At 32.5% G+C, this 25,863-nt stretch overlaps 1 protein-coding gene and 1 pseudogene across 2 annotated transcripts; one reads left to right on the top strand and one right to left on the bottom strand.

Moving 5' to 3' along the window:
• Positions 1–2,343: 2,343 nt before the first annotated feature.
• Positions 2,344–6,358, bottom strand: LOC146941087 (protein FAR-RED ELONGATED HYPOCOTYL 3-like; annotated as a pseudogene). The gene is made up of 3 exons (XR_015030027.1): positions 6,304–6,358; positions 2,810–3,942; positions 2,344–2,724 (listed from the first exon to the last, which is right to left on the bottom strand). The product of XR_015030027.1 is annotated as a protein FAR-RED ELONGATED HYPOCOTYL 3-like (transcript).
• Positions 6,359–7,182: 824 nt separating this feature from the next.
• LOC146941086 (RING/FYVE/PHD zinc finger superfamily protein) lies at positions 7,183–12,378 on the top strand. The gene is made up of 7 exons (XM_085754874.1): positions 7,183–7,470; positions 8,816–8,901; positions 9,654–9,800; positions 9,908–10,016; positions 10,189–10,312; positions 10,899–11,172; positions 11,982–12,378. The coding sequence occupies exons 1-7, from the start codon at positions 7,341–7,343 to the stop codon at positions 12,087–12,089; spliced, it is 978 nt and encodes a 325-aa protein (XP_085611000.1). The 5' UTR covers positions 7,183–7,340; the 3' UTR covers positions 12,090–12,378.
• Positions 12,379–25,863: the final 13,485 nt, after the last annotated feature.

Here is a 25,863-nt window from a genome sequence, read left to right as displayed (position 1 = left end):
ATCCCAAGTTGCAAGTCCAAAGCGTATGTTTTCGGCAAACAGGGGACAGGGTGCGGGGAAGGAATTTATTTATAATTAAAAATAAGAACAAAATGAAAGAGAATACTATACATACTTTTGATGGTTCGATCATTACGTTACATTTACATGTACTAATTATACATGTACTAATAAAAGAAAGAAAGAGATAGATAGATGTTGGTGTAATCAAATTAATGTTGTGCATGCATGAAATAATGGATGAAATCATGTTTCTAATAAAAGAAAGAAAGAGATAGAGATATTCTATGATGCTTTCTCTTGCGTCAGTCAATCTATTTTGTTTACTTTTTTCGGTGCACATTAGCCATACCACTTTTTTGCTCAACAATTGTATGTAATGTAGATGTAGATGTAGACTAGTGTTTACATTAAAATAAAAAACGTATTCTTTCCGTGAGAATAGTTCAATTTGCTATCGGGGGCGGATCCAGACTTTAGATACATGTGAGTAAAATTTCAAAGAAACAATAATGCAAACTATATTAAAAATAAGAAATAATATTGTTTGATACAATACATTACAATGAAAATCCTTTTACTATTCATTTGTTGAAAATGAGTTAAAATGACGTCATTGCTAATTGTTAAAAGAACATCTTTTTCTATATATAAGTTACAAGACGGTCATTTAGTCACTGATCACCCATTTTGTTACATAGGTTACTCTTCACAACTTTCATATCCGAAAAAACATGTTCAACACTTACAATAAGCTACGCAAGAGCAAAGCCAACTTCAAAAGTTTATAAATCATAGCAAATGTGTTGCACTTATTTGTTTCCACAAGTTTTGCACAAAGATTTTGCTATGAAGCTATGAAAGTAGCTATGAAGCCCCCTACTACTTATACTGACTTTGTTTGATTAAAAAGGTGAACCCCAACTAGTCGTATGGGGTGGGGTGCTTGTGGTAAGCTTCCTTGGATATGAGTCTGAGGTATTCCTACAAAAAGGCAAAAGCCCTTTCAATTTAAAGAAATTTTGGCCAGATCGAACATTTGTAACATAATTCTTAAGTTGAGTGTGTAACGCCACTTTCGGCACATCTATAAAATGAGTGCAGATCTGCTCCATTACCAAATTGCTCCAGTTTCCTGTTAATGTAACCAATGTGTGACATGTGGCAGGGTCAAATTTCAACGGATTAGATTTTAAAAACAAAATCAGTTTTTGCTTTGACAAAAACAAAAATAAATCAACGAGAAACAGTGCAAGCTTCCGCCCTCCGCCGTCACTCCTCTCCGTCGTCACTCCTCTCCGCCCCTCTCCTCTACTTCATCTTCTTCGTTAGTACGCCGTCGTTCTTCTCTCTCTTATGCATTTCAACAGTGTTCCGCCGCGATTTCCGGTTTCCCTGTCTGACTCACCGTCATCTTCGCTATTTCCTCCTTTTTACAGTGTTAGGACCGAATTGAAGATTCATGGAGACGATTGAAATCGATGAGAGCGTGTTTGGTGGTGATTAAATTAAAGATTGTTTGTTTGGTGGTGTTTAAAGAGTGTTAGTATTGAATTTCACCCAAAAATAATCCTTTCAGGCTTCAGATATGCTTGTGCCTCATGTAAGCCATCATTGCTGTAAAAATTCTGTTGATGTTACATTGCAGTAAAAAATTCTGTTGCTGATACAAGTTCCATGTGGTATCAACTAAAATTCAGCTCTTGATCTTTAAAAAATCTGTTCTAAAAATTCTGCTATGTTTCATTGCAGTAAAAAAAAATTGGCCAAAAATATCACTCTAAAACTTCGGCTGCTGACATATAAAAATTCTGTTATGGATACAAGTTTCATGTGGTATCAACTAAAATTCTGCTCTTGATATTTAAAAAAATTTGTTATAAAAATCTGTTATAAAAATTCTGTTACTGATACAAGTTTCATGTGATATCAACCTTTTGTTCTATGTAATATATTGTATTACCAAAGTTGTTTGAATCAACTTCAAGTAACTTGTATAAAAGAGTATGTTGCAATCTATTTGCCTTCAAGTAACTTCTAAAGGAGTTGTGAAACCAAACACAAACAAGAGATTGCCAAACAGCCCTACTAACGAAACGAAGCGAAATAGTGTAAGGTATGACACTGAAATCCAATAGAAACCACCATAATTCATATCAATAACTATGCCACAACCTGCTGAAACCCCCAAGCACCTGAAGCGGCCAGATGAAACAGACAAACAGCAGCAGCAATAGGTGCCGCACCAGAAAAAAAGCAGCAGGAATAGGAGCTATACTGTCATGACAGCAACATATTCACTGCCCACTCATAATACAAACATGTAATTCAAAAAAACTAACATAAACAACTTCAAGTGACTCATTGTTATAATTCAAAAAACTAGTAAAACCATAAACAAGTAAACCAGTTAAAGGAGTTGTGAAACCAAAACACAAACAAGAGATTGTCATATTACAAAATATGTTTCCCATCAAATACATCAAAATACTTAGACATTATATGTCTAAGAGAAGTAATGAATTCTCAATGTGTCATTTTTCTTCATTGTGCCCCTTGGATTGTAGCTTGACATTGGGCTCCATTATCAACTTTGCTTGATTGTGTCCCTTGGATTGCTGTTTGACATAGAATTCCATTGTCAGCTTGACTTGATTGTGTCCCTTGAATTGAAGCTTGATGATGAGTTCCATTGAGAGAAATTGAATTGAGGTCAAGTGGTTGCTGCTTAATATAAGAAAAGTGAAATGAATGATATAGTTAAACAAAATTTAAAACATTGATAAGTAAAGAAAGAAAAAAAACTTACCGCTAACGACTGTTTTTCCTGTGATTTTTTCTTTTTTGGGACTGAATGTATTTGTTTCTCTTTTTAGCTTCTTTCTCAATCCAAGATTTAGCTCGTTTTTTAGTGGAACGTGAACAATCTGGCTTCTTTATGCCTTTTGCCTTGACAACGGTTTCCACGCTGTTGTGAGTTTTATCATTTCCAATTGATATGGTTACCTGAACCATTCCACTTGATTCTCCATCCACACATTTTTTGGCCAACATATCTTCAACTATTTTGATGGACTCTTCATAAACTTTGGACAAAAAGTGTACGTTTCATGAGATTCTGAAGCTCTGTTGGCCAATTTAATCATTGGAGGACATAACTCACTGTACCGCTTCATGAAATGGGCTTTCATGTCTAGTTCAACATGCATCCCTTTCCAATCTTGATTACTTCCCAACCTTGCCTCTCTTGTCCATCGCTTTAGTATACGGTGTTCGGGAATTAACTTAATATTCATGACATCCAACACTTTCAAAGCATGACTACATAAGATGCCGTGTGTCTCAAATTTACGACAATCGCAAGAAACTTTTTGTTCCGTAGGATTTCCCATAACCTTGTCTTCTCTTTTACATTATCATAATTTGTGACGGCATACAAACCTTCTTTCAACACCTTTATGCAAGTGTCTTGATATTCCTCGTATTCCTCTTGGAATTCCTCAAATATTTTTGGGGTGTAAACATTTCCGGCTTGGACGAGCATTCGAGCCTTCTTCATTTTCAATCTAGGTAGCTTATATCTTGACTCATATTCGACTTCGACTCATTGTTCCGTTTACCATTGACAACCCTTTTAAAGTGTGTAAAAAATTGTACTAAATTTAAATCGACTTCAAATGGTTTTTCAAATCGGCATTAAAGCTTTCACTTAATTGCGTAGATCTCATACCCGCAAAGTGAATGTTTTCCGAACATAAGTCCATGCCCATTTTTCCTTAAATCGAAAAATCATATGCAACCATGAACCTTCCAAAACATTAGGCTCAACAAGTAAAGAGTTCCATGCATTCAAAAATTCATCAAAAAGGGGCAGTAGTGGTGAATGTGTCGCAGAGATTAAGCGTGTTTTGTTTGGACGGAGAGGAGAAGAGAAATCGTTTACTATTTTCGACGTAGAGGAGAAGAGAAATCGTTTTTTATTTTTTTAATTAAAAATAACTTAATTTGCAAATTTAAAATGCCGAGCCATTGAAATTGTTTTTGCCACTTGTCTTCAATCAGTTCAAAGTACCGGACAATAAATGGATTAAAAGGACCGGAGCTGATCCGTACTCCTATAAAATCATTTGGATAAAACTCAATAATCCTCAATAACTTGTTTACATCAAACGCCGCAAATGACTTTGCAGGACTCAAGCATGAAACACACCGTAAAAGTTAAGTATTCTACCGTTGCGTTTTATCTATTATAAAAAAAAAAGGAAAAAGCATGTGGAGCTATAGCTCCACATTGCCCCAACATGGATCCGCCCGTATGAATAATGCATTGTAATATATAGGGGTTCAAACCCTAAACACACGATTTATTCACATTAAAAGATGAATTATAGTCTATAGAAACTAACTACTTGGTAAAAGAAAAACTATGTTTTATATCTTGCTCCTATTCCCACTTTAATATCTCTCTCTCTCTCGTGCGTTGTAACAAAGCAATGAAAATTGACAATTTGCAGGGTATCGTGGAATCATGTAGAGGAGAGTCACTTGAAATGGACGGGGCAACGTTAATGGATTGGGAATATTCTACTGCATAATCATGTATCAAAATTAAGGAAGAAAAACAAAGATAACAAAGAGTACATATTTAAAATATCAATAAAACACACACACACACACCAATATATCCATATCTTACGGATTCCCCTTCTTAAAAAATCTCAAATTCTAATATTACAACTAGAGATATATGCCTCACTCCTTTCTCTATGGAGCAATACTCTGAAAATAAAAAAGGGGACAAGTGATAAGAATAAGATGATCTGCAACAGATGTCAACTATAAGGCAACTTATCAATCAGTTAATTCCAATGTAAACTATAAGATAGCTTTTAAACTATTCGAAATAAGATTATTCTTTATAGCGATTCACACATTTTAAATATGATAAGTGGAGAGTTTGGAGTTCGAATATCGACCCCCGCATAATATTATCTCTGCGGCTACCAACCGAAATGTGCTTACGGGACACACATAATAATATTACACTTTTATGGTAGACATAAAATTTTAGTAATAGACAATTTATTTTTTTATTTTCTTAATCAAAGTTCTTAGTGGATAGTTCACTCTAATTACCTTTTTTAGATCAAAGCAAAGAAAATAAAAAGCAAACCAGGATTAATGCATGAACCCGTTTACACAAAAGAGAGAAAGGAAGCCAAATGCTACCCTATATCAACAAAAACAAAGTGTAGCCTGCTATGAAAAGCATAGGGCTGCACATACCCCTAAAGAATTCATATCAGATATAGCATCTGTTATGCAAAATCTATGAGTATCAAACATTCCTAATCCTTTAATCACAATATTTGGGATTGCTTTTGATAACACCATTTTTGGATCTTGTATTCATAGTATCGAGCCAATCTCGAAAGATCTGAGAGGTTTTGTGTTTTGATTTAGTGCCGAGAGAGTGCTTTGGGACTATCCGAGTCGGCCGCAAGAACTTCTACGGTGGACTTGCACCCTACTTAGCTTATATATTGATTTAGTGCCGAGAGAGTGCTTTGGGACTATCCGAGTCACCGCAAGAACTTCTACGGTGGACTTGAACCCTACTTAGCTTACATAAAATATAAAGTGTAATAATATAAGTACATAAATAAATGACTAATAAGTAGTAGTGACCAAAGAATAAAAGACCAAGAGGATTTTTAGGCCCCTCATTATTTAAAAAAATAAAAATTCTCTACGAGTTATCTTCTCGAATGTGTTAAAATTAAAAAAATGTCCTTCAAAAATTATCTTTTGAATTTTTGAGGGGTCTAAGAGACATGAAAGGAGGCTCAAAATTGATTAAAGATTAGAAATACACCAGATAGAAAGCCCAATTAACTTCATTGTCCAAGCCCAAATTCTCTTCTCACTTCACAATTTTTTTAAAAAATTTCTCGTACATGTGGTTCGCTTCTCCAATGGTAGTTAAACGTCGTTTGTCTATGGTTCACTTCTCCAACGATAGTTAAGCATCGTTTGTACGTGGTTCACTTCTCCAACGATAGTTAAGCATCATTTGTCTCTCTAGCCGTGGTTAAGGGTCGTTCGACACTTTTTAAAGCGGTTTAATTATTTTTTAAATCGGTTAAACCAATTTAAAAGTCTTTCGAATGACGGTTAATTGTTGCCGAAGATAAACCAATTTGTATAAAAAATTGTCTTAAAATAATCGATATGTTTCACTTTTCAATATAATACTAATTATTTTTTTCAATTATACACTATAATTAATATTAATTTCATCACTTTCAATCGATGGTGGAGCTACACCGGGGCCAGGGGTAGGCCATGGTCTACCCATTTATTCCGTGAAAATACCATAATACCCTTGCGGTAATTTTAATGTTACTACCATATGCCACTAGCCAACTATACCACTTTCACTCCAATTTTTCCTCCGTAACGTGAGCGGGAAAGAAAAGAAACGCGCTTTCTCTTCTCCCTTGCATCATAACACAACATCGGTACATCACCCACCACCACCCTCACCAACCGCCACCGGTAATCCCACCACCGACACCCACCGCCACCGACATCTACTCTCTGCATCAATCTCCGTAATCAAAGTTTCATTGGTCTCAATCTCTCTACAAACCCTAAAAATGTAAGTGTATCTACGAATTTGATTCTTCATCTCGTTAGTAATGATAGTGCTTCAATTTCTTTTTGTTTGTTAATGAATTTGATTTTTGATTTTGTTTTCAATTTCAATTTTTACATAACCCTAATCAAAACAAAAGGAGATTTTTTATTTTTTATTTTTGTAAAGAGTTGCGGCCACCCCATAATTTTTTGTTCCGGCTCCGCCATCGCTTTCAATTCAATAGCTTTCATTTTGCACCAATATGTTACAAGAGCACTTAAAATTATTATTTTTTCTCTTTTATTTATACATTTTTTCTTAATAATAGGTGTGAAATGAACAAATAATTCATTTGTGATCAAGGAAGTATTTTGTTTTTCTAAGGTGGCTGACAGAAAAAATATGGAAGTGAGGTAGTATGTTGTTTGGCTATTTGCCACGGTTAGTTTTTGGAATTAACCCATTTCACCGTTTGTAATAAAAAAGGAAAGCAGTAAAAGTCAAAAAGAGAAATAAATAACCTGTGTGTGAAAGTGTAGATTAATTAATCACAGTTCAGAGTTGAATAGAAAGAAAGATAGGTAGAGGTAGAAGGAGGAAGAAGGACAGTGAAATTCTTCTTCTCTTCCTCTAATCAAATTCATAATTCTTGATTGAATCTCTCATATGTGACATTTCTACCCTCCCCCGCTCAATTTCAATGGCCGATCACTCAGAATCAGACACCTCACCTCTCGTCCCACCTCTTCCTCCCGTCGATCCTTCCTCGATCGACCTCGAAGCTGGTCCTTCCGAACAAATCCAGTGCCGGATTTGTCTCGAAACTGATGGTAATTTCAATTTCAACATTTTCCCTTTTCAACTTTCGAATTTCATTTTGTTAGGTTAGCGTAAATTCTACTACTTAGATATGACTTGAATTGTGATGTTGAAGCATGTTTTTTTATTTCCTAAATTCTGCTGATTTTTATTTCAGTTATACAGAAAAGTACTAATGAATATTGTTTGATTTCACATAAGTATACAATATCTTGATCATTGATTGGGCTTTGATTTGAATTGTTGGACTCAAATATAAGCAAATGGTTTAATAACTATTATTATTCCGATAGTTCCCTTAAACTAATGTTGTTAGGAGATGACCGTTATAATTAGTTCAGGTATGGCTTTGTGAGAGGGTGAAGTGACAGTGAAGTAGGTTCAGGGGGCCAATTTTTTTATGGGGTGTGTATATTGAAATAATTGTTTATAGGGAGGTATATATAGCAATAGTCGCAAGGAGGGACCAACGGTTATCGGAAATAATAGTCCAGCAGGGGTACGTCAGTAAATGTATTTTATTTTTTATTTTTACATGAAATCGAGAAAATTAAATGTACCCAAGAATCATCTTTAAGAAGTGTGAAAGTAGTTATTTTTACCTAGAAGGAGTATGTGTTGAGTGGTGCTTGGGTCTGTTTTTTATTCCATGTGTAGAAATTATACAGTAGAATTTCATATTTTGGAGCTACGATTATGTGACTCACCGTTGAGCTATGAAGCATGAACTTCGACATGGACATGTCAACACCGCTTATTTTAAAAAGGGTTAATAGTGCTTTACCTCCCTGTAAACCGAAATTGGCTCAAACCACAAGGGGCGAAAGTACCATAAATTTTGTAATTTGATGCATTGAAGGTCCAAAACCAAATCATCTTCAAATTACAAGTAATAATCTAAACAAATTTTTTTACAGAGGTAACTCAGAAATGACCTATATTACAGGGGTAAAACACTATTAACCTTTTTAAAAATATAGGACACCAACACCGATGGATACATATTTATTTATTTACTATAGTTAAATAAAATAAGAACATCATCTATAGAAGTTCTTAAGCAAAATATAGATGTACATCTAAATTGAGTCATTCATCCATCTACTATACCGGAAAAGTTAAAAATGACATTATCAAATTTAATGTCTTCAATCCATTCATTGATCATCACTACTACGACACTTCTTTAAGCCCTATAGAAGTGTCTAAGGAGTGTAAAAGTCTGTCAGAAGCAATTTTTTTTTTTTTTTTGGGGACAGTTGTCTGACGAGTTTCGGACATCGGGACACACTTCATGCCAGAGCTGTGCATGATATATCGTTTAATTTAACACATACCGTTTTGTTTCCTTCTCAGGTAGGGATTTCATAGCTCCTTGTAAGTGCAAAGGTACTTCAAAATATGTTCATCGAGAGTGTTTGGATCATTGGCGATCTGTCAAGGTAAGTTTGTTTTGATCACTATTACTGTCGATGTTTTCAAACAATGTATTGTTCTTTTGCCAAACGACGAGAAATTTATATACATCAATCCATCATAGTATAAGAACAACTTTTATAAGCGATGATTCCTGATTAATTATTACTAGGAACTAGGAAGGGTGGAAAACATAAAGTCAGTATCTTAAACTGACTGGAAGCCTTGCTTAGTGGTCAACAAGTGTTTTTATTCCACTGATTAATTAAACAATGATGTATATTAAGTTATTACATGTTGATCTCAATCTCATAATATTTTCCAATCGATGTGTATTAGCCCGTAATTCGTTGAATATCATGACACTGCAAAGGATTTTTATTGATTTTTACCCTTCAGTTATCTCTCTATCCCATGGTTAAGTTGAGATCCTCTCCATTTCTCAAAAGAAATCGAAAGATCCATTTAGGACAGAGATAGGCACAACCTCTCATTTGTGTCTATCTCTCTCCTAAATAGAGCTCTCCAAACGAATTGTAGAGGATCTCAACTTCCCCTGTCTATACCTTGCTCATTTCAGTCAAAGAAAGGTTTTACATGTTTACCTTCTTTATTTTTGGTAATTTGTGTTTTCAATTTTATAACCTGGATATTCTGTATTATATACAAGCATCTGCATAACAATCAGTTTTATAATCTGCCTAAAGTTTAGTTTTTGAAGCCCAACCCACTTTATAGTCTGCTAAGCGTTGTATGTGTTAAATGGTGTACTTTGCAGGAAGGATTTGCATTTGCTCACTGCACTACCTGCAAGGCTCCATATCATTTGCGTGTTCATGTTGCTGCTGATAGGAAATGGAGAACCTTGAAATTTCGTTTTTTCGTCACCAGAGATATTTTGTCTATTTTTCTGGCTGTCCAGCTTGTAGGTTAACTGTTTCCATCCATCTGGCCATCTACATACTTATCCGATTGTAATGTATAAATGTATATAGATTATCTAATTCAGGGCTTTTTTTCCTTTTTATGCAGATTATTACCTCACTGGCATATTTGGTTTATCTAATAGATGGTTACCAGCAAAGTTGGCTTCGTATTCTCTGGGGTTTTGATAGTGCACTGAGCTTCTATTATATATGCGGTAAACGACAATTAAAGATGTATTCATCAAAATGCTTATATGATATTCTTATCCAGGAATTTTCTCCTTTTCTCCATCTTGCCCCAAGTTCAGAGTTTTCTCCTTCCACATATAAAATGTTACCAGTTTTGTTATGAATTACTGAATTTCATGTTGGCATTTTCAAATGCAGGAGCCCTATTATTTTTTGCCTTGCTTGGCCTTTCTGGGTGCTTCATTACTTGTTATGATCGAAGAGTTCGCAATGATTTGGCTCAACCTTGTAGAGAATTATGTCTTTGTTGCTGTCAACCTGGGTAACAGCACTGATTTTACATGCTCACCAGCCTTTGACACTGTTAAAAACACAAAAGTTTGCTCTTAGCCATCTCTGCTTGAAGCGTCGTTATTCATAGTATCAGTATTAACTATATTATATATAATGGCAATACCAGGTTTTAGCGTACACTACACAATTTTTCCAATGATGATGATATTGTATACTAACCATTCTCATTGCTTTAGCACAAAATAGCGGTTGTAACTGCACTTACATTTTGTAATGGGTTTTTTCAACTAAAACATTTTGTGAACACCCTTCAAAATATAAAAGTGCTTGTCGTTCTGGTAGTGATTATAGCGATTTTTTTCTTATTTAATTTTATTATGCCAGAACTATGATTGGAGATGGTATTTGGTGTCTATTTTGGTCTAAATTTTGGACTTTTTTATATGCATAAGATTTATCTTTTTCACATAAATATAAAACTCAGCTGGTAATTTATTCATGCTCGCTTATATGTGATGCATCTTATTGTTGGTTTGACGTCTGAAATTCAGAATGCTAATGATGATTAATGACCAAGGTTTTAATTTATTTATTTGTGTATGCTGTTGTTGCAGAGTTTGTGCTGACTGTCATTTGCCAGGCACTCTTTGTTTGTGGACTGATTGCACTGCATGTTTTGAGGGCTGTGGAACCATGGCAACAGAATGTGGTGGTTGTTTGGGAGGTGCTGGGGAAGCAGGGCTACCATTACTATTCATAATGGCTTTGATTGTTCTGGGACTTTTTACAGTAATTGGGATATTTTACAGTGTATTGGTGGCAACTATGGTGGGTCAACGGATATGGCAACGTCACTATCACATACTTGCTAAAAGGATGTTAACAAAGGTTTGTTTGGTTTACTTTCTCATTTACTGTGTCTTTGGTGCATTACAATTGTGTGTTATTTAGTTCTTGCTGCAACTCAGCTGATAAATCAAACTTCATACCTAATGCATTTATGCAATTAGCCCAGTTATCCGTCACTTTGTTTATTTAGAATTTAAATCCTATATAATTAGTAAAGGTAGAGCCAAGAATCTCAATCAAAAACTTTTCTGCTTTTGTAGCTGACTTGTTTAGACACTTGCATTCACTTCAAATCTCGATTGAAAGGATATTTCTGATGGGTTTTGCAAAAGTAAATGTATTTCAGCTACTAGCGTAACTCTAGGTCACATGCATTGTTCTGTATGGGGCTGTTTTGCTGTACAGCACAATCTCTCTTATTAAGCCTCCCTGTCTGATATTATTAATATTCAGATATAGCTGACCTGAGTGTTCTGCTAACTCCTAGCCAAACTCTCACTCAGCCCATTCGTACCTCATTTCGTCCCCCAAATTTCCCCTTATTACATACTATCCGAAACAATTCTGTCCCATCTGCTGCATATGCAAGTTTGTTAGATACCAACTCCCAAAGTTGATCCTTGGTGACATCCCCCTCATGAGTACGTGAGTGTGCATTCCCCTATTGCTCTTCCATTTCTTCCTGTGGTACAATTTAGTCATGGGAGGGCAGTTATCGATGATAGACCAGTGAGCATTACAGACATTTTGAGACAAGTTATCCTTAATAATAATTGCATGGTGCCCTGAAATATTCTGCCATTGTCTTGAATTGTTGATTTTAAAACTGTTGTTACTTCTCATCATAGGAGTATGTTGTTGAAGATGTCGATGGAGAGATGACAGGGTCTGATTGGTCTCCTCCAGCCCTCCCAATTGAGCATGTTCAACAATTGAAAACATTGGGCCTCTTATGAGTTTGAATGAGTCATCATCTCTTTTATGACAAGAATGACCGTAGAAGTAGACTCGCCCTACCTTTGTTTTCGTAAGCTGTTCTTTTCGTGAAGATCTGCAGTTGATTGATAACTGTTAATTAATAGCCGCTCAATTCAGTTTGATTACAGTTTTATACTTGTGTTGAATTTCTGATACACGGAAATTTGTTAATTTCTGATCTGTATACTAATGTAAAGAAAATGGAAGAGGATCTTTGAATGCTGAATAACATATTACAGGTATATCATTTCCACTTACTCCTTGATATATTGGTGCTGCCAGGCCACTGTTATTTTCTTCACTGTTTGTTGCTTGATTTAAACTTTGATACTCTTGCTAATCGAAGTATTTAACAATAAAATTGCGGCTGTATACAATACCCTTATTTTGAGTAAAATGGAAAATCTTCCAACCAATTTCATTCAGCGGCACTATTTATTCATGAATGATGTTGGGAAACAAAATTGAAATCCACGGTCGAATAAAGGCCACTGTGAATGTTCTGAATCATAATTTGACCTATAATTGATTTACATGGATTGAAACAAGGAATTTTTTTTTTTTTTTTACAGCAAGCACACGGCATTCAGACAATAGTGTGATACACTAAATTGATTGATCAACATTAGTTCATTGACTATGGAAAACCTTTGTAGAAAATATTCTCTCGAAGATTATAAGAAAAACAAAAACTATTTACAATCATCTTTCAAAAAAACCATTTACAATCAATACCTTTATAAAACGCAATTAATTTATTTAATTATATCAAATACATACTCCCTCCATTCCTTTTCTTTTGATGTTTTAGGTGATTGCACAAATATTAAGGAATCATTAAATTATAGGAATAATTGTATGGTTTATACTAAAATACCCTTACTTACTCCTTGATTTCTTTTTCCTCAATCATTAAATTATAGGAATAATTGTATGGTTTATACTAAAATACCCTTACTTACTCCTTGATTTCTTTTTCCTCAAAATTCTAATCTCCTTAATTATTGAAACTCACCACACAAATTGCATTTATTATTTAAACTTCCAATTTTCAAAGTGTGTTTTTCAACAAGGGTAAAATTGGATAAAAAATATTAAAAATTCTAAAATATCAAAAGTTTTGGAATAAAGTTTAAGCTCTAAAACATCAAAAGAAAAGGAATGGAGGGAGTATTTTTTTTTTTTTTGAGGGAATCAAATACATATTTTAACACACATAATTAAACTATTAATTTAATTTACGGGCTCATGTCATAATTTAAAGTAAATAGCTAGTTCTATGCACGGTAATCGGGTGCTTAGTGTTGACTCTCTTTAATTGGCCGCCTAGCATCCGAGTTGCAACGCCAACGCTGCGAAAACTCCTTAAACTCATGTTTTGGCCTCGGTATTGCATCATAATCACCCCAAAATCACTTATTTTGATCCCCGATATACCCAAAGTGATTAAAAACATTTTACAAGGCAAATACACTTAAATTAAGCACTTATAACACTTTTAAAACATCAACTTATACATCAATTTTCATGGTTTCCACTCATTTCATCATAAAACTCAAAAACACCAATTCAACATAATCTAACATGGATTTTAACATAACAACAACATGGATTCTCAAATAAGCATATACACATAATCACAACATACAAGAACACAAATTCAACATTATTTCACCATAAAACATGAGAATTGCAATAACCACACAAAACCCTTTTCTCTACCCAATTGCTCATAAAATCCCAATGATGAATAAAACTCCCCCTTAACTCTTGAATACTAGCCCCGCTCAAGCTTGGGTCTCCCTCTCCTCTTGATTCTTTAAGATCTCCTCTTCTTTCTCACTAGATCATCTTCTCTTCACCTCTTGCCTCTTTTCTATACTCTTGTCTCTATTCTCTAATGCTACAAATGATTTTCTGACCCTAATTCACAAAGACTACAACTTATATATATCAACTTGATTTTGGCTTAGTTATCACAACTCTTAACAGACTTGGTCTCTATTCATTCTTCATAAAGAAAACAATACACGATTACTTCGCTTAAATCTCGTACACCCTTATTCTCTTAATTCCTCAAAACTTTTATTTTCTAATAACTTCAAAAAAAATACACATCACTCCTAAATTGCCAAAAATACCCTTTTGCTCATCAATTCTAATAAAAATCAACTAACCCATCAATTCAACCACATCGAATAAACAAATAAATACTAATATCGCTAATATTCACATAATAATAATATTTATAAACTAATAATAAAAATCGGGATGTTACAATTACCATTGAGTTTTGCAACAAATTAATGGTAACGAATCTTGTATGTTCTTGCGGTGACGAGTTGGATAGAGTTCGTGGTCATGTTTTTACTAAAACTTCAATAAATTATTTATCACCAAAGCCAACATCATTAAATAATAAACAACAAATTATTTATTTAACGTATGTTTTGTTATAATTATTTTCACCGCCACCGCATAATTAAAGGACAATTTAACATAAAAATGAAAAACAACAAATTGAAGTTTATGTGTTGATGCCACAATTTGTTGTAATTTTCCAAAATGTTATGCGCATTCAAACACATATTTAGATACAAAATACATAGGTACTTTCAATAGGAAAATAACAATATCTCTTCAAATTATGCATATTAACCAAAAACTCCATAAAGAAACAACATCAACAATAATTAATATGTAAGGACTCATAAATTTGAATATCTAATTACTTCAACATAATTTATCATCTCCAACGGTAACAAACATAAACAACTATATACATCGGACATAAAAGTTAATTATTGCAACATGAACATTAATGATAATAGAAATAAGAACACATAAAAAATTTATACTAACCCAACAAACAATATTACAACAATATAGTCGAAACTTGCAACTCTACAAACAAATTCAACAACAAAAAAGTGCAAACTATCAATCACCAACAAAGTTACAATACATAAGATGAATACAATAATTTTCACTCAATCATAACAAATAAAATAGATGTACAACAACAATTACTACATATGATAAGAGACTAATTCCAAAAATATTACAACAGTTGTACACAAGCCACCATTTATACATTTCTTTCGGAACATGGTATAAGCTTGAATAGAATTTTGACAATTCGGTACATGCTAGTTACCGATGGCAACAAAATCAAAACCTACAATAAAAAACTATATAGTTTAAGTCTACTTCACATATTTCTTATCTATAACATTTATTTAGAGTTAATTATAAGGGAATATCAAATATAATTAAAACCTTAGGACAAGTATGTTCAAAGGCATACGGTTTGGTGATATTTTTTTGAACCCTATCTTGGGTTCTAAATACATGGTTAAGAATATGAAGCAAATATGAAGACATGAAGGTTGTATCTTCATCATGGTCACATAAGTAGAATGGTATTTTGTTCATGTACAGTGTGTCACGATAGAAAGAACTTAAAACCAAGGCAATAGATTATACTTATAAATATTTAGACATTGATTAAAAAAACAACTTATAACTTATGCTTACAAGAGGTAAAAATAACATTTGTTGCCTCGATGAATTTATATCCTTGATTCCTATACTTGGTGAAACTATATCCCATTGACGTTTAATGTCGTTCGTCAAATTTGCATGAGAGTTTATATTACAATCCTAGACGATAAGCAACATAGATTGTGATATGAACATTTTATAAGCACTTGTGTAATAATGATTTTACGTTAATGTAACAAATTGTTTACCCAGTTCCTCCCCGCAGCCCGACTCAACACCTAAAGCGGTTGCAGTCCATTCAAATTTTGATTGGCCGTATAAAAATTGAAGGATTTCTTCTTTGAATAAAAATCGATTGAGATGTGTCATACCCCAAATTTGGACCGGTTAAAAAACCATTTTTATCCGTAATTTAAAACGGTTCAATTTCTCTTTTATTCCCTTTAACCAGTTAAAATCTTTGTTAGTCGTTGTTTAATCATTTAAAATTCTTTTATCTTGTATTTTAAAGCAAGTTAAATTTTGTTCGTGTTTTATGTGAGTTAAAATCACTTTATTTGTTTTTTAGATATTTTAAATTTTTTACGCGTACTTTTAAATATTTAAAGTCTTTTTATGCATTTCTTTCAAACCTTTTTTTAATTAATTAAATTCCTTTTTATCTGTATGTTTAAACCATTTAAAAAGTTTTTGCTCGCATTTTAAAAACACCGAGTTTTTTTTAGTTGTTTCGGACGAAATTTCGGCAGAGAGGTATTTTAAAATACCTCATTTACCGAAAGGGACGATTTTAGTTTTTGTTTATTATTATTATTATTATTGTTATTGTTTTTTATTTATTTCTTTATTATTGTTATTATTACTATTATTATTATTATCTATTTAATTAATTTTTTTCTCTTTTACCTTTCTTAAAAGTCACGTAAGTGACATGGTTTCTTTTACATAACTTTTTTTTATTTTATTTAGTTATCTGTCCTTAAGTCCTTTGGGTCCCATTTAGTCCACATGTCAGTCATTCTTTGGTCCATTGGCAAACTTGCTCCCCAATTCATTAGTGCCTTGTTGTCACTTCGTATCAAAGACACTCAAGGGCAATTTGGTCATTTGTACGTACCGAGTTAGCCCTAATTTTTTACTATTTAAGTCTCGCACAGTGTCGAATCGGGGTCGAGAGAGAATATTCACGCAACCCAAGAAATACATAGAAACACCAATTTTTTTTCTCTTTCTTCAAACTTTTGAATCAAACCATCAAAAAAATCAAAAAATATATGAACACTATGAACATGAAATTCCGTAATCATGAACATTCAACCAAAATCACATAAACAATTTCCTAACTCATTTCCCAAACCGAATCCACTACTTGTTTTTGTCTTTTGATTCAAACAGAAACAACAAAAATCGCAAACAGTGATCTCGTAATTCATATACCGTCACCGAAGCGAAAATCAACTTCCAAGTCGCAAGAAACAAGTGTAGTTCAACAACAACAACATAGCAACAGATCGGACTCAACACACAAAGGAGAACAAGCCCGGTACAAGTTCAAATCGGATCGGAACGAGCAGCAAGCATAAGAAGTTTTCCATTTCTCAAACACATATTCTCCAAATCGATTCGATCCGAAGTGGTAAGCACTCTTTTCGTTCGTTTTGAGCATTTACATTTCATGTGTAGAACGTGTTTAGTTGTATTGTTCTCTCTATGATGTTGGATTTTGAAGGATAATTATTATTATCTATTTTAAGACTTTCAAGAAGTATGTGACATTCCGTTTATGATTTAAATACTCGATTTATTATGAAATTTTTATGTTGGGAAAACGGGGTGTTACAATTGGTATCGGAGCAGGTCGGTCCGTTCGGCCAAGTAGATGAGTCGTTGTGTCGTGTCGTCATGTTTTCTAGTTAGTAGTTATGTTTTTTTTTTTGTGATCATGTTTAACCGACTAACTTGATGTGGTTTTTGTGTTTTGTTTGAAGAAGTAATGACTAAATTTATTTTCTCTTGTGCTCTAAATTTCGAGGACGAAATTCTTTTAAGTTGGGGAGAGTTGTAACGCCCTCCTTTTATTTAATTATTTTTATTAAGTTAAAATCTATTTATGTGATTTATTTTAAATATGTGAGGTGCTAGTATTTATTAAGTGGCTTTATTCTATTATTTATTAGAATATGAGAATAATTAGTGTGAGTAGAATTGGGGGTTAGAATAGAAAGAAGAATAAGTTATTGGGCCTAAATAGATTTAAGAAGAGTGATTAGTATTATAAATAAGGAAGCTTAGGTTAGAAAGAGTTTTTACGTTAAACCGCTTTTTGGAGAAAGAGGAGAAAGAGGAGAACTCAGCAGAGAGAGAACCCTAGGAACGAAGAACGCCGCTTTTGATTTCGAAAAACAATCTAAGGTAAGGGTGAGACTATCTTTCACTAGTATTAAGTACGTGAATCATTAGATTGCATCTAACATGCTTTAGGATGAGTTTGTATGGGGGGAGTTTCTATTCATCATAAGGGTTGTGTATTCATGTGGGTAGTGAAGGGTTGTTAATTTTTGTTGTTTTCTCATTCTTTTGATGAATCTATGATTAAATTTGTGTTCTCTTTTGTTGCTGAAATTATACGTTTGATTTTTCATAAACTCGTGATGTTTTCATGATTAAAATATAATTTTGTTTATCGTTATAACCTTGAGAACTTCTATTTTATTATTAGAGTCAATTCCAATTGTTATTATTTTTAATTGCCTCATTGTTTTCTATTTCCGTATTCCAATTTCTTTTCAATTCCAATACATATTATTTTCGTTTGCTTGCTGATGCTGTATTACTATTGCCGTTCATGCCAATTTGCTGCTACACAGTTCAATTCGAATTCCAATTAAGATATACGTATGGCTTGTTTTGTTTTCTCAATTTTAATTGCCATGAAATTTGCATTATTAGTATTAATTTTGCACATAATTTAAACGCCAGTCATGATTTGTTTTTGTTTTCAATTGAGACACGATTGTCACTATAACAGTACATGGTCAAATATTTTTCAGCATAGTACATTAATATTTGATTTAGATATAAACACTAAAAAAAGGTAACTATTATTACTAGTACTAGTATCATGCACATATCTTTTTTTTAAGTCATATAACTGAATTTTAACTTAATAACAATGATGAGTTATTTAATGAAGTTTAATTGATGAATTATTTGATAATGAGAAATTGATGTGTTATTTAATGAAGTATAATAGATGAATTATTTGACTAAGTGTAATTTGTGAATAATTTAATGATGTGAAATTGATGTGTTATTTAACGATGTGTAATTTATGTGCTACTTAACGATGTTGTGTTTGATGATGAAATTATTTAAAGATGTGATCTTGTTATTTATGCACTATATGTGATAATTATGATGCTTATGATGATGCGATGTTAAGATGTTGTTGATTATCATTTGATGCCGTTGTACTATGATGCCGATATGAGATGAATTATTTATATGCCGCATATACCGCCGAGTCTTATTTAAGATGTAAGTGTCGGTCTAAGTCAAAGAGTTTGTTAAGTCGTCGAGTCGTTATGAAGTCATCAAGTTGTTAAGATGTTATGTTGTCAAGATGTTAAGATGTCATAGATGTTCATGAAGTTTCTAAGAAGTAAAATGTTGAGTCCATGCATACTCATTTATAGATGAGGGCTCATGCCCCGGAGCTTTTGCTCAACCACGACGATGGAGCTTTTGCTCAACCACGACGATGAGGGCTTATGCCCTAAGAGTATATTTATGCTCAACGACGATGAGGGCTTATGCCCTAAAATGGTACCACATGCATTTGCATTTCATGATGATTCAAGATGGTTTAAGACGTTAAGAGTTGCATAGTCGAGTTTAGATGCATTGTCAAGTCAAGTTGTTAAGTTGTGATGTTTTAACAAATTACTTTGTGATGTCTTTTAGTATGATGATATGTGACGATGACTGTGACTGCTATATGATGATATTTTGCTAAGATAAATGATGATGTTTATGTATTTAATTATAGTTGTTAAATTATAAGATGTTTATGTTGTTAAATGTAATTTATGATTTATGAGCTTAATATTATTGTTTGAGAAATCTCACCCCTTCGCTTGAAAATGTTGCTCTTCGTATGGGTAACTTGCGGGTAATCAAGATTAGCCGCGGTCGTGGGTGTATATCTCTCACTTGTGTCCTTAGGTGCTCGATACGTAACGGGATGGGGATTTTGATACTATTTTCTCGATTCCTTTACATATTGCTTTTGAAGTTTAAGAATTATTATTGAACTAAGATTTATGAGACTTTTATTATGCCGAACTATTTTCCGCCGCGAAGTTTCGGATTCTATGATGTTGGATTTTGAAGAATAATTATTATTATCTATTTTAAGACTTTCAAGAAGTATGTGACATTCCGTTTATGATTTAAATACTCTGATTTATTATGAAATTTTTATGTTGGGAAAACGGGGTGTTACATGAACCATTGTTAAGGTTTTGCGGTTGAAGATGATGTGGTTGCCGAGGAAGATGATTTAATTTTATAGGCGAAAAAGTTTCTATGTTCTTTTTTTTTTGTGATGAAGGGTTTTTGTTGTGTTAGTATAAAAATTTATGTGTTCTTATCCCCGTTATCATTAATGTTCATGTTGCACTAATTATAAAGTCCAATGTATATAGTTGTTTATGTTTGTTATCATTAGAGATGATAAATTATGTTGAAGTAATTAGATATTCAAATTTATGAGTCCTTACATATTAATTATCGTTGATGTTGTTTCTTTATTTAGTTTTGGTTAATATGTATAGTTTGAAGAGATATTGTTATTTTTCTTTTGAAAGTACCTATATATTATGTATCTAAATATGTGTTTGGATGCACATAATATTTTAGTAAATTATTGTACCAAAAAAAAAAACATTTTAGTAAATTATGATAAATTGCCGCATCATTTACATGTTCAATGTACATGGTTGTTTTATGTTCGTTCGTTGGATATGGTAAATTATGTTGAAGTAATTAGATCTTCAAATTTATGAGTCCTTATACATTTATTATCGTAGATGTTGTTTCTTTATTGAGTATCGGTTAATATGTATAACTTGAAGAGATATTGTTATTTTCCTATTGAAAGTACCTATGTATTTTGTATCAAAATATGTGTTTGAATTCGCATAACATTTTGGAAAATTGCAACAAATTGTCGCATCAACACATAAACTTCAATTTGTTGTTTTTCATTTTTATGTTCAATTGCCCTTTAATTATGCGATGGCACCGACAATAATTATAACAAAACATACTTTAAATAAATAATTTGTTGCTTATTATTTCATGATGCCGACCTACAAAGTAACCAAGTATCGGTTGTTAAACTATCACTTCGTCACTTCACATTTTCACTACTTCACATAACAACTTGTCTCCCAAGTATCTCTCGCGTCTCTTCATCTCTTTACGAAGACTCTTCATCTTGGTCTCATGGCTGCAAATGCCGATGTAAGATCGATCTCTTATCCTTGAGCTTTTCTTCACTTTTTTTCTTTGGTTTCATTTTATGTTCTTAAAATTCTTTTTTTCTTTCTTAACTTTTTGCATTTTTTGATGTTATTATCTTTGTTTTTCATTATGTTTGTTTCTTTGCTTCTCATTTTTTGATGTTACTATCTTTGTTTTTCATTATGTTTGTTTCTTTTCTTCTCATTGTTTGATGTTATTATCTTTGTTTCTATTCTTCTCGCTATTTTATGTGGTGATAAATAATTTATTGGAGTTATAGTTAAAACATGACCACAAACTCTATCCAACTATCACCACAAGAAAATACAAGATTTGTTACCATTAATTTGCTGCAAAATTCAATGGTAGTTGTAACATCCCGACTTTTATTATTAGTTTATAAATATTATTATTATGTGGGTATTAGCGATATTAGTATTTATTTGCTTATTTGATGTGATTGAGTTAATGTGTTAGTTGATTTTTATTAGAATTGAGGAGTAAAGGGTATTTTTGACAATTTAGGAGTGATGGGTATTTTTGTGAAGTTATTAGAAAATAAGAGTTTTGAGGAATATAAGAGAATAAGAATGTATGAGTAAATAGGAGGTTTAAGTGAAGTAATTATGTATTGTTTTCTTTATGAAGAATGAATAGAGATGAAGCCCATTAAGTAGAGCCGTCAAACATGGGATTATACCATTTTTGGAGGCCAAACAGGGATTAGGACTTAAATTGCCTAAAACATATAGTATTGCTTTGTTCGATTTGAAAAAGGCAGAACCAATTTCATGAGTTGGTCAAAATGCGAGGATAAAAAATGGAATTAAGCCTACTTTAAACTATGGCATGAGCCCGTATATTAAATTAATAGTTTAATTATGTGTGTTAAAATATGTATTTGATTTAATTAAATTAATTAACTGCGTTTTATAAAAGGTATTGATTTTAAATACTAGTTTGTTTTGAATGATAATTTTAAATAGTTTTAGTCTTTCAAAGTTCAATGTAATACTATTATAAAAAAGTTTAATGTAATACTCCATCCGTTTCAAAATATAAACAAAAGTGCGTCAAATAAAAATTGATGTATTTGGTTCAAAATTTAGTCCAAATACATCAATTTTTCTTCGACTCGGTTTTACTTAAATTTTGTGCAATGAAGTATTAACTTTTAAATTGTTGATAAAACTTTTAATATAATGACAACCTAACACCATGTGTGATCTCTGATGAATTCAAACCATGACTCTTTAGTGTATGTTTAAAATATCGGTAGATGTGACAAAAATGGATCGACAGAGACTTGGTTTGAAAAAATTAAATTACCGTCATGGAAATGGTTATTTAACAAGCTGCAAAGGTTCATCTACACTTTCAATCAATGGTCTTTAAACCCCTGGAATGTTTGGGAATAAAGATGGCATAATGGGGGAGCCTTGGTATCGGAAAAAGTAGAAAATGTTGCATCGAAGTTGTCTTGGTGGGAGCTGGTGCTTGGATTTCTTATTTCACATATTGGTAGTTCATCATGAGAGGCATTTTTTTTTGTTCATCGCCGAATCGGTGTTAATCAATCTACATCACGGTTGGGCTTGAATTGTGAATTAAGCATTGTTTTTGTGTGTTCTATGTGTGCTTCGGGTGCAGAGTTATTGGCTTGGGCATTTGTTAATTTAGCGACGGGGGTGACTGATTTTTGAGTAATATTACTTCATTACCTCAATCTCAAATTCATTTGTGCTTTTTCATCATTTTATCATCAATTGTGATTCGTTTATTAGCAAGAGTTGAGCATTTTGTTAGGTATTTTTGAGGGCGAATTATGAGTAGTAGTAATAGTTCATTGTCATATATCTTAAGCTATCTTTGTTCTGTTTGTTTAACTTTGGGTGTAACTAGCCTCAAATGTATAGGTTGTTGGTGTGGTTGTAAGTGGAGTTTGGGTGATTGGTGCCTCAAACATTTTCACTTAGCTTTGTAATTCATTTTGGTGGTACCGATGATACCTTGTCATCATAATAAAAACTTGCTTGGCTCTTTTTTTTGGTAGAATGTGTGAAATTTATAGTGACACGGCCGCAAATCTCACTCCACGCTTTCAATCGTATGCAAAATGGGCATGTACCGTGGTCCCAATTTCCAACATAAATTCCTTAAAAAATATCAACAATCAATAAAAAACCACCGATGTATCGTTTCAATGCACATGACTACGACATATGTGACCATGAATTAAAACGGGAACATATTCTTTGAGTAGGTTAAAAAACACGTTCCTTCCTTATTATATTACCGAGTAAGGATATTTGTACAACGATTTTTTGACAACTTTTAAGACAATTTTTTTCTTATAGATAGAGAAAATAAAGTGGGAGAGTAAGAACATAATGTGAGTCAATAATTATGTTGTCAATGGTTGTGTTTGCAACACAACTCTCTCTCGAAAAAGAATTCAAATTTGAAATCATTTGTTTGAGAAGTAAAAAATATCATATGTTCTGCCATCATCGACTTGAGTATTAGTTTAAAATTGTATGCCGTAATAATATTTTGGCATGTTTATTGAAGATCAAAGATCCTAATTACGGTGGATTTGAAAGAAAAAAATATAATATTTTGGCATGTTTATTGAAGATCAAAGATCCTAATTACGGTGTATTTGAAAGAAAAAAATATATTTGAAATATTTTTCTATCTCATATTATTTGTCACTTTTAAATATTGATACATTATCTTTTTTTAATAATACTTTCATTTATTTTAAATTGTTTTTTCATCTATTGACTACACTCTAGTGAATTTTTTTCTCTTGCATTTTTATAGGTGTGATTTAATCTTAACACATTTTTTTGTTTTAGAATTTAACATAATGAAGGCAAAATTACATAAATAGTCCCTTAACTTAATTTCAGTATAATGTTTTAGTCATTTATTTTTTTGTCCCATTTTCGTCCTTTATCTTTTTAAAACATTACACATTTAACCTTTAAGTGATTTACGTTACATGTTCCGTTAAAAAAACCCACTCGTTATCTTTTTCCATCTTCTTCATCCTTCATCCTCCAAGCACGAACTTGTAACGGAAAACTCAAACTCGAAAATTGCAATCAATGGCTCCATCACGCACACGAACTCACACACCCAATCTTTTTCCGGTTCCTTTGTCTCCGGCCAACGTGAATGTTTAAAAATCTATAGTTAGAACGATGACGAGAATGAGTCACGGTAAAGGAAGAAATTTTGGGTTGTAGCAATTTTTCCAAATGAAAAAATCAATTTCAATTTGATCTCGATTTTGTTCATAATTCCATCTAATTCGATGGATAAAAACAACAAAACTTTCAACCGTAAAAGATTCAGCCATTTGGGTCGGTGTTGGTGGCAGCATCTCGCCTCCTTCGCCGGAGGATGACCGACGCCGCATGTACAAGATTCTTTAGAGATGAAATAGTAAACAATAATGAGAAAAAAATTGAAATGAAATCAAAATCTTATCGAAATAATACAAATTGTATTGAATTTCTTGGTATTCTTGTCACCACTTATGGTTGTTTGCAAGCAAAATCAAAATCTACCATTTTTATAAAAAAATTGAAATCTGCAATTTTTTAATTAAAGAAAGTCATAATCTTCAATCATTTTCCAGTGAAGTTTTGTTTAAAAGAATAATATGAATTGGTGTTTTTGTTAACGAAGTGTAACAGAAAACAAACGTTGAAACAATTTAAAAAGATAAAGGATGAAAAACAATTTAAAAAGATAAAGGATGAAAACGGGACAAAAAAAAACATAAAGGACTAAAACGTTACTTAAAATTAAGTTAAGGGACTGTTTATGTAATTTTGCCCATAATTAACCATTTAAATATCACTTATAGTTAAACAAGAAATACCACATTGTGTCTATAGATTGTCGAATATACGTCCTCGTGAGCTTAATTCGGTTGGAAGAAACAATGCATAAAATATGTAAGATCCAGAGTTCGAACCCCGGCCACCACAAAAAAAAAAAGATCGTCGAATATACATGTTGGACACATTTATCCTTTGAGCTAACTTAATTTAACAAGTCATATATCAATAACAAAAATATTTTATGGACACCACATTTTCATAATTCTTCGGTTGTGGCAAATGGTTAATTGCATACAAAAGTATGATTGTTTCGGTTAAGAGTATATGGTTAATTCAATTCATGTAGTTTTTTTTTACCAGCATTAAATTTATGCAGTTGAATTAAGCACGGTCCTCATGAGCTTAAATTCGGTTGGTAGGGACAATGTATAATATATGTAAGGTCCCGGTTCAAACCTCGACCACCACAAAAAAAACACAATTTTGGGTGTGAATTGAATTATGAAGTATTATTTTTTGTCAAATAGTCTACCGACTAAAATTCACCTTTTTAGATGAATAAATGAGGTGTACCGAGGATTAAATCCCGGTCTCTACATATTACAATGTATTGTTCATGCAAACTGATTCTCATAGGAACAATTGAATTAACAATTTACTCAACTGAATTAATTATATTTTTTAGCATGATTAATCAGGTATCGTATGTATGGTATGTATGATTTATATACAAAAGGGGATGACCATGTATCATTGCTATATCAATAAACACATGCTTATATAACATTAACAGTGAAAGATACGGTCAGATCCGTAATAATTTAAATACTTGTTTTATGATATTTCTCTTTAGAAGAATGCTCTG

This window comes from Medicago sativa, chromosome 3, assembly GCF_051527215.1.
Source record: "Medicago sativa cultivar Bolivia chromosome 3, Bolivia_mono, whole genome shotgun sequence".
NCBI classification, from domain to species: Eukaryota; Viridiplantae; Streptophyta; class Magnoliopsida; order Fabales; family Fabaceae; genus Medicago; species Medicago sativa.
This window is presented reverse-complemented; position numbering and strand designations above follow the sequence as displayed.

What these genes read in the sequence shown, in the direction of transcription:
- LOC146941086 (XM_085754874.1), top strand. Translation starts at nt 7,341, where the DNA reads ATGGCCGATCACTCAGAATCAGACACCTCACCTCTCGTCCCACCTCTT. An exon ending in ATCATTGGCGATCTGTCAAG is followed by an intron (nt 8,902 to 9,653) that starts GTAAGTTTGTTT and finishes TGTACTTTGCAG; the next exon opens with GAAGGATTTGCATTTGCTCA. An exon ending in GAGCTTCTATTATATATGCG is followed by an intron (nt 10,017 to 10,188) that starts GTAAACGACAAT and finishes TTTCAAATGCAG; the next exon opens with GAGCCCTATTATTTTTTGCC.